The sequence below is a fragment of the Bombina bombina genome, chromosome 2, assembly GCF_027579735.1.
Source record: "Bombina bombina isolate aBomBom1 chromosome 2, aBomBom1.pri, whole genome shotgun sequence".
NCBI classification, from domain to species: Eukaryota; Metazoa; Chordata; class Amphibia; order Anura; family Bombinatoridae; genus Bombina; species Bombina bombina.
In genome coordinates, this window is record NC_069500.1 from 1,107,904,378 (window position 1) to 1,107,917,277 (window position 12,900).

Consider the following 12,900-nt stretch of genomic DNA (forward strand, 5'->3'; position numbering starts at 1 on the left):
TACACATAATCAAAAAGAAGCTTTACAATCTTTGGAAAGTAACAAAAACATCACAATTACCCCTGCAGATAAAGGTGGGTTGATAGTGATTCAAAATACCACAGACTACTACCAGGAAGCAAAAAGACAACTTGGAGATGTAACAACATATAAAAAACTTCCAAGAAATCCACTATGTAGCTTTCAGGAAGATCTAGAAAACCTACTAGTCTGGGGAAAGCATTTAGGTATACTAGATAAAAAAATATATGACTACTTATATGTTGAACAGCCTGTAACAGCCAATTTCAGGCTGGTACCTAAAATTCACAAAAATTTGGAATGTCCACAAGGACGTCCAATTGTGTCTGGTGTTGGGGGTATGAGTGAACATCTTAGTGAATGGTTGGATAATATACTCCAACCCTTTGTCCAAACAATCCCCAGCTATGTAAAGGATACTACCGATGTAATTAATAAAATGGATAAACAAGCTTGGGATCCATCTTTTAGCTGGTTAACTATAGATGTGTCCTCTCTCTACTCTTGTATCCCCCACGAGTTGGGTGTGGAGGCAGTAAAATATCATCTACAGCTAAAAAGTGATTTCCTTGAATAAATTATAGAATTTGTCCTTGAAATCCTGAGATTCTTACTTACACATAACTTTTTCATGTTTGACTCATGCTTTTACCTACAGACTTGCGGAGCTGCGATGGGGGCTAAATTTGCCCCCTCGTATGCAAATCTGTTTTTAGGCTGGTATGAGTCAACTTATATCTATGGTGAAAAAAATATTTTTAGCAATTTCATCAAAGTGTATCTTAGATACATTGATGACCTGCTAATAATATGGTCAGGAACAGAAGAACAAGCAAATAACTTTGTAAGTTATTTAAATAACAATAATTTGGATCTCAAATTTACCCATCAATTTAGCAGACATTCTATTGAGAATCTCGACATCCAACTAAAAGGGGAGGAAACAAAGATTTTTACTGAATTGTACAGAAAGAGAATTGCAGGAAATACAATTCTCAGAGCAGACTCCTGCCATTCTAAACACCTAAAGACAGGTATTCCAAAAGGACAACTAATTAGAATAAGATGAATATGTACAGATACATCACAAATATGACAAACATTCCCTAGATCTAACCAAAAGAATGGAACAAAGGGGCTATAAAAGAGAGACTTTACAGTCACTTAGACAGCAGGTTAGAGATATGAATAGAGATAAACTGCTAAAGAATAAGAAAAAAAGAAAAAAAAACAACATATATTGGCAGAAGATGTAAAATGTATTACCCAGTATAGTAATCAGTTTGGAAATATCAAAGATATAATAAATAGGAATCTTAAAATACTGACCCCTGACCAGGATTGCAAAGTCATCTTGGACAGGGGCATAAAGTTCATCTCCAAAAAAGCATACACGATTGGTAGTCGTCTGATTTATAATTCTGAATCCAAAACCAAAGAGACATGGCTGGCAAGAAAGGGATTTTTTCGGTGTGGCAGACATTGCAATGTGTGCGCACACTGCAAAACAGGAGAAACAATTACATCAACATCTAATAAATATGTACATAACATAAAATACAGACTAGACTGTTGTTCTAAATATATTATTTATGTAATTACATGTGAGATCTGTGGAAAACAGTATGCAGGCTCCACTAGCAGAAATTTAAAAGACAGAATATGTGAGCATCTCACATCAATTGAAAGGGATCCTCCAAAAACCCCAATAGCCAAACATTTTAATTTGCACCCAGAGAATAAAAAAGCCCTAAGGTTCCAAGCCATCGACTATATTCCTGCAAACAAGAGAGGAGGAAACAGATATAAAAAATTGCTTGATGTTGAAGTACAATGGATTTTTAGGTTAGAAACGAAAGAACCTAAAGGTATTAACCTAAGGTGGGATTTAGATTTATATCAGGGTATATAACTTGTTGAGGCGTAGTCTGGTTGGGCTCTATGATAAATGATCCATACTAAATGTTTCAGATAGAGAAAAAACTAATGGACACTCTAGATCATTACCTTATGCAACATACTATTTTTGACAGGTCGACACATAACTATTCTGAATGAAATAGTCTGTAAATCAGACTCACTATTATATAGGTTTTGAGTCTTACCTATATAAGATAGGATTTTGTAAATACTAACTTAAAGAGTATAGATGAACCAATAAACATACATCGAAGTAAAAGTATTTAAGTAATATGCAAATATACAACAGGGAATATGAATCTTTGTGGTTTTGAAGGTGACTGAATCCACTAAATGACGATTTTATATCCATAAATCAGATTATGACCCTGTTTGCCCTGGAGCTTTTTGCTAGCTAACAAAATGTACATATCATTATTTGATTTATCTGAGTATGGTAACATGTAAACATATCTCTCCTCACATGAACAAACTGTGCTTTTTTATTTATCTTTCCATTGCCTTTTTTATCTTATGTCTTTGTGTCTTATTTCATAAATGTAACAGTTTCTTCCCTTTTTGACTATTGAATCCTTCCTTTAATATCACTATGTATCCATTTCTAATAATGGCTAAGTTGTACCAAGTTTTTGTTTCTATCAAATGTCTCTGTATTTATCTAAGGCTTTTGTACTTTTTCACCACTAGCGGTGTTTCTTAAGTGTACACACTGAGTATAACTGGCTGTATATGTCTGTTTTTTTCTGTTTGTGTACGGTATTGAAGTTGCCGAGTGTGGACAATGTTTTATTTAAATATGCCTCAGACTGAGTCTGCCCGCTACAAACATTGTGACTCGTGAGCTGTCATAAACTGGCTCAGACATGTCCTTACTCGATACAACAACAATACCACGTCAACTGGTTTGTGGGAGTGATCGCAGTTAGTAACGGCTATTTAATCCCTGTATGGTCACTTCCCAAACTATCTTCGAGAAAGCGCCAACCGGCGTGAAACGCGTCAGATCACGTCACTTGCTCCCCTGTCTTTTCAACTTGCCGTGAGTGTCTGTGTTTGCACAGCTCCTGTATGAACATTTTAACATTTATTCAATAAATGTTCTATGTTTTTTTAACTAAAGTGCTTTGTGCATAGTGTCTTTACCAGTCAGCAGTGCTGTCTCAAATGTTTACTCATATTTAATGATTTTTAACTATAAGTTCTTTGGAAGTCCAGCCTCTGTTTGAATTTTACTTATAGCAGCTCACTAACCCTATATCCTCCACGCTGAGTGCAGGAACTTTGAACCAGCAAGCTAGCTCTACGCTGTGTGGACGACGGCGATCGGTCTCCCAAGATAAGTGTCCTTTGCCTTATTTAACCATAACTGTCTTTGTTATAATTAAGAAAATAGAAGTGAATTGGAAAGTTGTTTACATTTTTAAACTCTGAGTCATGAAAGATTAATCTTGACTTTACTGTCCCTTTAACATGCACTAACACAATCACATTTAAATCTGTAATGATTTCTAACAGGGAGGTTTATGCAGTTCCATTTGCCAAATGCTCTTTGTGGCCCCTGTGAGATTAAAGTTAAAAACATATTTTTATTTTGCATTCAGTGAGAGTTACCACAGTGGAGTTTTGCTCACAAAAAAACCCAGCTGTGCAAGTGTCACACATTAACATCCAGTGAAGGTGAGTGTCCTTGCAATTAAGTTCAAAAGATCATTTGCATATAGTATGCCCTCCTCAAATATAGACATCTGAACAAATATTGACATTTTACCAGTGCATATTAACATGCCAATGATTTAATAATTCTTGTCTACAGTACCTTCATTAATAAGAACAGCTCCTATTGGTGGGATAGTGGGTGCATTGTCATTAATATCCACAACTAATACTGTGACAACACTCGTAGATGAAAGACTTGGGGATCCTCTGTCTGATGCCTGAATAGTCAACCTGTAATTAGAAAATTATAAGTAGTGCAAAAAAAGAAATAACAGAAGACGCACATCATGCTTGCTATATGCCCTTTCTGCAAGCACCCAAATATGATTTATTCAAAATAAATTCTAATACAAATTGTGCCAAACACTGTAACAAGTCAAGTAATGGTTAGGTTAATAAGAATAACTTTACATTCCATTTCATGTGCTTGTACTTATTTCCCTACACCTATTTAATAATACATTGGAATTATTTATTACACATACAATCTTCAAATTAGGACCCATATTCCCTCTAAGTAAGACCAGTTTTAAGCAGCCCAGCAGTAAAACAGTTAATTAAAGCAATTAGCAAACACTACACAATGCAGACTGAAAGTTGTGGTTCCCTTATTAACTGTTTTACTGCTGGGCCACACACAAAACTGGCTTTAGAGGGAAAACTGATTGGTAACTTAAAATTAGAATACACTTTTTAAAATTTAAAAGGGACATTAGAATGGAAAAAAATTACATTTTCTAAATAGGCAATTATTCTACTATTCACCTTGTGAACTGTTGAAAAGAGAACTGCTGGTCCCAAATGGGAAACAGCTGGTGAACTAATCATCAGTGGCACAACGATGCCAATCACCAGCTGTGTTAAGTTCAGGAGTAGTGATAACTGTGGCTTTAGTCTAGAGTAATACTTTATGTATGTGTTTACCCCTTTCAGAGGTTAAAACACATACAGTTCCAGAGAGAGCAGTGAGAATTCTACAGATTCATCCTCCAACACGTTTTTTCATATTTTTTTCTAGACAGTAATATTTTGAGTACTTCTGCTATCCATAAACTGACTGTAGAAAGTGCGAGAGATGCTGACCTATGCACCTTTGTTCTGCAAAGTAACAATTAAAATGTTGGCTTTGGTGTTTAATTCTGTGAAATTGAAAGATGAAGATAAAAATGTTTTTTTAATAATTAACATATCTGGTTTAGTAAAAAATATAGGACTTTAAAGTTCAAGAACAAGGAATTATCACACAACCATAACAAAGTCATTGGATTGTGTAGACCATTCTTATGGTGACATAAGAGTGCAATAAAAAAATGTTTTATTGCAGCTATGCACTCCAGAGATGAGCATGTCGGTAATTGGTGGCTGTGCACATATGCTGCTCCTGATTTACTCACCAGACCTATGTTCAGCTCAGGATCAGCACTCCATTGCCATTCTGGAGGCGTAGGGGTTAAAGGGACACTGAACCCAAATTTTTTCTTTCGTGATTCAGATAGAGCATGCAATTTTAAGCAACTTTCTAATTTACTCCTATTATCAATTTGTCTTTGTTCACTTGCTATCTTTATTTGAAAAAGAAGGCATCTAAGCTTCTTTTTTGGTTCAGAACTCCGGACAGCACTTTTTTATTGGTGGATGAATTTATCCACCAATCAGCAAGAATAACCCAGGTTATTCACCAAAAATGGGCCGTCATCTAAGCTTACATTCTTGCATTTCAAATAAAGATACCAAGAGAATGAAGAAAATTTGATAATAGGAGTAAATTAGAAGGTTGCTTAACATTGCATGCTCTATCTGACTCACAAAAGAAAAAAAATTGGGTTCAGTGTCCCTTTAAATACATAAAAGCAATAGCTCAATGAGAAAATGCTCTAAGTAAATTTTCGTATTGAATGTCAATGTCCCTTTAAATAACATTTAACTAAGCTAAAATAATTTCTGGACGATCTGCTACAGTAGTTATATACTTTCAATATGGTTTTTCCAAACATTTTTTCCTGATTTCCAAAATGGCTTCCAGACAGCACCATGTTGTCATTTCCAATTAGAACCTCATTATTGGTTTTATTTATTAATCCCACAGAATGATCACAATCCAAAGTGGTGAAAAGCAAACATTTTCCCTATTCTGGTTTTTACAGTCATTCATTGGAAGGTTTATAGTTTAAATTATTAAAAAGTACAGATCTGCTCAAATTCCAGTAAATGGAAAAAAACACAAAGAAGTTGGTTTCCATGAAGTATAATTCTTAAAATATGAACTGCTTTTGTATTTTTATAAAAACATAATAAGTATGAAATTAGTTTAAATGGAGTCTTTCCTCAAGGCCCTAAGCCATTAAACAAGTGGCTGCTATTCATTTCCACATGGCCAATGCTCAGCACTTTAGTACATTTTCTGATTCTACCACCCAGAGTGGAGTTACAAGTTACACAATAATATGCATGAAATTAGCTATAGATGGCATTCCAAGTCCTGTCCTATATTCATTTATTTTTCATGGAGCACTGCAGGAGCTCATTATGTACAATATAAAAGTCAAAACAGTGAATAAATGGTAAGTCCAAAATGAATGCCACGTAAGTCTGCCAATAATTATTCAATGAAAACTTTATTGATATTGTCGTTATGACATATTTATTATTCCAGATATATCACTAACTATACTTATTGGTGTAATGTTGACATGACATAAGACTGGATTACATTCCTCTTAAAGGGACATGAAGGTCAAAAAATAATTCATGATTCAAACAGAATGTGCAGTTTTACAAGACTTTTATATTTTGATTATTACATTTACCTTGGAATCATTTATTAAAAACTAGTATTGTGCAATATTTGTTATTTGGATATTCTTTTGTCAAACAAATGCTGAATATGGCTGCAGGTAGTGGCATTCAGCTGTTTTTGTTGCTGGATAAAATAGTGTTAAACACAACACACAAATATTCAAAACTTTAATTGCACATACTGATTGATCAGCATACTTAGGTAGTCTCAGGAGCAGCAATGCACTGCTGTAAGCTAACTAGTAATTGGTGGCTATACACAGATGCCCATTTCTATTAGTAAGATATGTTCTCCTAACTCCCAGTAGGGCATTGCTTCTTTGGAGCTGACTTTAACTATGTGTTTAGATATAAAGTGTTATATGCTAGCAATAATGCACTAATTAATAACACATTACAGCATTTTCTTTTTTTTCCTCTTTAATGTCCCTTTAATACAGAAAATGCTATTATGTTGCTTTTGAAACAGAAGACTTAAGTCCATTCAAATAGTTTCTCTTTGGAAATGTCTCCCTTTTTGGAAGCAAAATAGTCAATATATTTGAGATAAACTTTGGACAGCCTAGGTAGGGTGTTGTGTGGTCAACAGCTAACATTAAGCAATCTCTCTTTCCCAATGATTTAAAAAAAATAGGACCAAATTACAAGTGTTGGGCGAGCGAAAAGGGGTTTATCGCGGCTGTTTACATGCGTCGGGTGTAACACTTGTATTACAAGTTGAAAGTAAATGCGATCGCATGAGCGCAATTGAAGTTAACTCAGGTTAGGATAGCGTGTCCTCAGAGCCATGGTGAATTGTTTTGCAAAACAAAAAAGTGACACAAAACAAATAAAAAATACATTAGAAAGTACAGTTACACTCATAACAACACCATCTAATAAAAATTATTAAACAAAAAAATTGCACAAGAAAGTTATAAGGGCTCAAAGATATGAGGTCTCAGAGAAAAAGAATGCAGGCAAAGGGCATATGTGTAGAAATGTGTATTTATAAATAAATAGAACATATTCTGATATGTGAAGCACATTTGATTGTGAAATATTAATATTTTCATGTCGGGTTAGTGCACTTGAGATTATGTGATCGGGTTTACGCACAACTAGGTTATTAGTTTTTTTCCAGCTTTTTTTTGCTCCATTGACTTCTAGGGGCGAATACATGAATGCGCACGATATCCTAACTTCGGCTTTTTGCACGCATCGGATAAGCATGAGCGAAAATGTGTTACTTTCAACTTGTAATACGAGCACTACCCAACGCACGCAAAAAGCTTACTTCTAGCAGAGTTAGCCTGTGAGCGGGAGCGTTAAATACCGCTCCACTTGTAATCTGGCCCATAATATTTTATGTTTAGAATATTTTATTTTCATTCATACCTTTTAATATGCAATTTTCAAATTTAATTACTGTGTATTTACTGTAGATATTTGACATTCCAATGTTCTGAACATAGAATATGTTCTAAGTATTTATAAATATATATATATATATATATATATATATGTATATATATATCTATACCTATATATAATCATACAGATATATAGATATATATTGTACCAAAATACCATCAGATATATGTAGAAATATGTATTTATGAATAAATAGAACATATTTTGCTATGTGAAGAACATTGGAATGTGAAATATTCATATTTTCATGTCGGGATAGCGCACTTAAGAATATGCAATCGGTTTTCCGCGCGAGGAGGGTGTTTTAACCCTTAAACTTCTGAGTCATTTACAACCATGTGCTGATCTATTTTGCGGTTTTAGATGCTGCTGCTCACTTTAAAGCCCTTCTATAGATCATGTTGCAGTGAGAAACCTGTACATATTATAACATCTTATTTTGACCCAGCAGATTCAAACTGCTCTATTATGTATGCATCATGAAACCTGCAACAAAATGTTTGGTGGGGGGGGGAATAAACCATTTTTTAATTAAAAGTTTTAATGAACAAGGTTATAAGCAATAGAGTGTGTGTGTGTATAGTAAAAATAAGGGGTTATATAAAAAAGGGCCTTTGGTTATAGTTATGTTACTTTGCTCTGCACATACAGACTCCCATGATCATTTATGCAAATAAATGGATATTTATTTAAACCAAGGGGAAAGTGCGAGCGGACATGATACGATGCGGATATCATCGGGTGTCTCTAGGTCTTTTTGAGAATAGAAGAGGTTTTAGAATTATATAAAGTGTAAATTTTATTTTATTTATACGCCTATTGTATTAAATAGTTGATTTTTTTTTTCAGTTTAAAATGAGAGCTTTGACATGTAAAAGCAGTAAACTTGCAGCATTTAAAAACAAAAAAGCTTTTTCCTTAAGTGTTGAGTGGCATACAGTTGTTTGAAATGAATACATTATGGGGTAGATCCTAATCCTTTAGAAAAGTTTAGGTAATTATTTTTCTACAAAACTCAACAATATAGTCTATGGGGATTTGTGTAGATAAATCATTTGATAAGCTTTTCAAAAGGATTTAAATTACCCACTATGCCTTATTTGGTTTTGTCGGAATGCAAAATCTTATTACTTCTGGCAAATATTTATTAAAGTTGGAAATTACAACAAAAATAATACATGAAGAAGTTTGTATTATTCATACAGATATATTACATTGATTGATACTGTGTCAAGGTGTTTTAGCAGCATTAGCTTCATATTTATATTTATTAAAATTGACTTCATATGGGTTCAGATCTCTTTAGCCAGTAATAATTTCTTTAAAGGGCTTGCTTGGGACCACGCTTTTGCAAGAAAGTCTGTGATGTTTTGGGTATATCATTTATGGAGGGCATTTCAGAGGATGGTTCTGATTCAAGGACTGAAGTTTTGGCTTAAAACTTTTTTTTTTTTTTTTTAAAAAGAGAATCTCTGAAAACACATTTTGATCTGAGTTCTCATGTTTTTGGTATTTATCTTTGGGATTGTTGTTGACAAACATCTGCTCTTAGCTCTCGTTTCAGGTATGTGGATTCTTAAAGGGGATGCTGGGGACTATTGTCAGTGTATCAAAGAATATTCTTGCAAGGTCTTGCTACTTACAAAAAAAAAAAGGTTTGAAGTAAATATTCGAGTATGAATGATAGATCTGGAGTTTAAAACGATGAGCCAATCATGACTAATGCTGTTAGCAGTAACCAGAAATGGTCATGTTCAGTCAAAATAACCCTGAAAGCAATGTTTGCAGCAGGTCACACTTTACAGGTTTATCACATCTCTTATACTTGGAGAATTTGTTTGTTTTTTTTTGGAGTCTGACCGAACCATTTACCTGTAAAATAAAATAGCTTTGACAAACAATTGTAAAAGGCTGCTCCTTCTGAGAGGAGTGTGACAGTTTTATGCATACACCTTCTGAGGTACCAGCTACTACTTCATGTAGTTTACAGCTCAAAGATAGTCAGAGATTGGCTTAACAGCTGTCACGTGACACTGGGGACAGAGAAATTAAAGGAAATTTGTAATTTCTTAGAAAAAATCTACTGCTCTTATTAAATTCAAAGTGTTCTGCAATGTTTTTGTATTATGCATTTGTCAATTATGTAATTCTTTTGTATTTAATATTCCTTTAATAACATGAATGCTATTAAAGTTGATTCAAACATTATTTATAGATTAATATAAGTAACCACAAAAATACATTATGTCATACAGCACAGTTATTCATTTTAATAAAATAAGATCCATGGAAAAATCTTATTGACAGCAGCACAAAAAATATATTAAAACATATATGAGAAAATGCAAAACTATATATTTATCAGTTTATTTTGGAAAAGTTTTCCTGTCATATAGAAAGTACAAGAAAATAAAACTCAAATCTCTTAATACTAAACTGTTCTCCCATCTCTGTAATGAGGGATTTAATTTTATGGAATAAATATCCATAGCTGTCAGCTTTCCACAGCTGAAAGTGAAAGGTCTGGTAAAACGAACGTTTCTCCGTACCGCACCTAAAACTCTGTATCACTTTGGAGCAAATTTTTTGCCAAATTTTATTAAAACGAGTACTCTTGCTGTCCCAGTTGTATAATATAAAGCTAGAGTCAGGTTAAGGAGAAAAAACTACAACATTCTGCATTTGGAAAAGTGAAATAAGCATTTGTATTTATTTCTTAGAAATGTAGCTTAGTGTTATGATTGAATGACTGTTAACACTAATGAAGCAAACTATTTTGGTATTATACATAGTGGGAACAATTCATCTTTAATGGAAACCTATCAACAACAAAAAACTTGGAAATGTTTATGTAACATAATTAGGTTTAAAAAATGAGTTTTCACAACTTCACTTAGTTTTGATATTCACACAGTATTCCTATGTTAGAGACATTTTCATAATATTGCAGTAATATTGCTGTATTTAATATGGAATAGAGCCAATAAGAATAAAAAAAATCTTAAGTGATTTTTGAACACAATAATTAATGACTTGTTATTCCTAAACCTACACCTCTGGATTTCAAACATATTTCAAAAAAATAAGAAATGTTATACAAAAATGTAACAAAATGCCGCTAATGGATTATTTCACATCTCACAAAGGGTTTCTTTCCATATGATTAATGGCTGCTTTTCCCTTGCTAAATTATAAATATGTTTTGCTTTAATTTGTAAGCTTTCCATGTTGGTTTTGTGTGATTTCTTAAGAATTTGATCCTAGATGTTATTCAAATTTAATTTAAAAACACTTTGTCAAACTTTGGTCTGGGAAAATCTTTAAGCTACTTAAAAGGACAAGCAAAAAAATATGCTTAGAGCATAAAGGGATTGGGGATCTGAATTTTATCTTTATTTTTTCATTTGAAACTGACAATCCTCTAAAAAAATATAACAAGTTCATCTATATGAATAAGTGAACTATATCGTTATGAGAAATAAGTTTTAAGTTTGTGTTTTTATTAAGTTTTGTTATTAAAGGGACATTGCATTGTAAAATGTATATGCTCTAATTTGTAAGCGACCCTGCAAAATTATGAGTTTAACATCCTAAAGGAGTTAAACACACAGTAAAATACCTGCTCAGGATATTAAAAACAGCACATATAAACAGTTATATATTTGTTTTATTTACCTCATCATAACATTGTTTTATATGAGACTGTATATATTGATATCTTGTATTCTTTTGTTAAAATATGTGTTTCTATTAACTTGTTGATGAAGAATCTGTGTACTAGGTGAAAAAACCCCTAGAAAGGTGGCGCACTGTAAACTATGCTTTTGCAAAATGTTTGAGAGCAAAAAACAAATATCAAATATAAAAAAACATATAATAAAAAAAGATATATAACCAATTAAAATCCAAAGGGTTGCCAGTTAAAATAAGAGTTCAGATAAAATCCAAATTTGAAAATGAGTGTCAACTTTGTGTGAGGCTTCTCCGCCTGAGGGGAACGATGTCAATTCACCTTGAAGAACTAAATCAAAGAGAAAAGGGGCATCCAAACAGCAGACAGTAGTCAGCGGAAAGCTGAATAAAATCACTGAAGTGATAAAGTGCAATTTCTTCCATAGAAGTATATTAAAAAGCAGACACCTCCGTGAAGAACTGGGCATTAATAAATTGTTTAATTGCAACCAATATGGTCATATTATTTTGTGACTCGTATCATCCAAATTAATAACATATATATATATTTTCATTATTTGCCATTTTTTACATAACCGCAGTTATTTTATTATATGTTTACATTTTCTCACTATTTTTTGCGATTTTTATACACATTTCTTAGTTTTTTTAGACATCTTTGATTTTTTTGCAGACATTCTCTCCCATATCATTGGACAATTTGAGAACTTTGGACAGCCAATGAAAAACAATGTGCCGGCTTAAATAAGCGGCTTTTTACTATGTTTGTATACGACTATTACTTTTCTGCCTGATGAAACTACCATAACACTAGGTCGAGAAACGCGTTGCAATTTATTAAAGCCCAGTTTGTACTATCTTCACAGAGGTGTCTTCTTTTTAATATACTTCTACGGAAGAAATTGCACTTTATCACTTCAGTCATTTTATTCAGCTTTCCGCTGACTACTGTCTGCTATTTGAATGCCGTTTGGACGCTGACAGACTAAATACAAGTTCCGCCTTGATACGAGAAAAGTATCCAGTTAGCTGACTACTGCAAGCATCAGCCTGCTCGCTTGAACTGCACAAGTGCCATCACAAATTGTGAGTTATATTCTACCTTTTCTTTGACCATATGGATTTCACTATGAGGCGCCCCTTTTCTCTTTGATTTAGATCTTCAAGTTGTTGATGAAGAATCTGTTTGGTATTCTGTATTTCAAAAATCCTGATACTAAAATATATGTACTGCTCAAGAGCTGCAGAGAACTGCTTGTCCTGAGCAGATATGAATGGGTTTCCAGTTAGAAGTGCCAGTTGCATGGCTGAGTCATGGGGGTTAAACACAGATTTGGAAGG

General features: G+C 33.3%; 1 protein-coding gene across 1 annotated transcript in view; it reads right to left on the bottom strand.

The window, feature by feature from the left end:
* DCHS2 (dachsous cadherin-related 2) overlaps positions 1 to 12,900 on the bottom strand; it is a 546,419-nt gene that overhangs the window by 38,173 nt on the left and 495,346 nt on the right. The window contains exon 19 of the mRNA XM_053700224.1: positions 3,758 to 3,888. Within this exon, the coding sequence (XP_053556199.1) occupies positions 3,758 to 3,888 (131 nt within the window). The remainder of the gene's footprint in view (positions 1 to 3,757; positions 3,889 to 12,900) is intronic.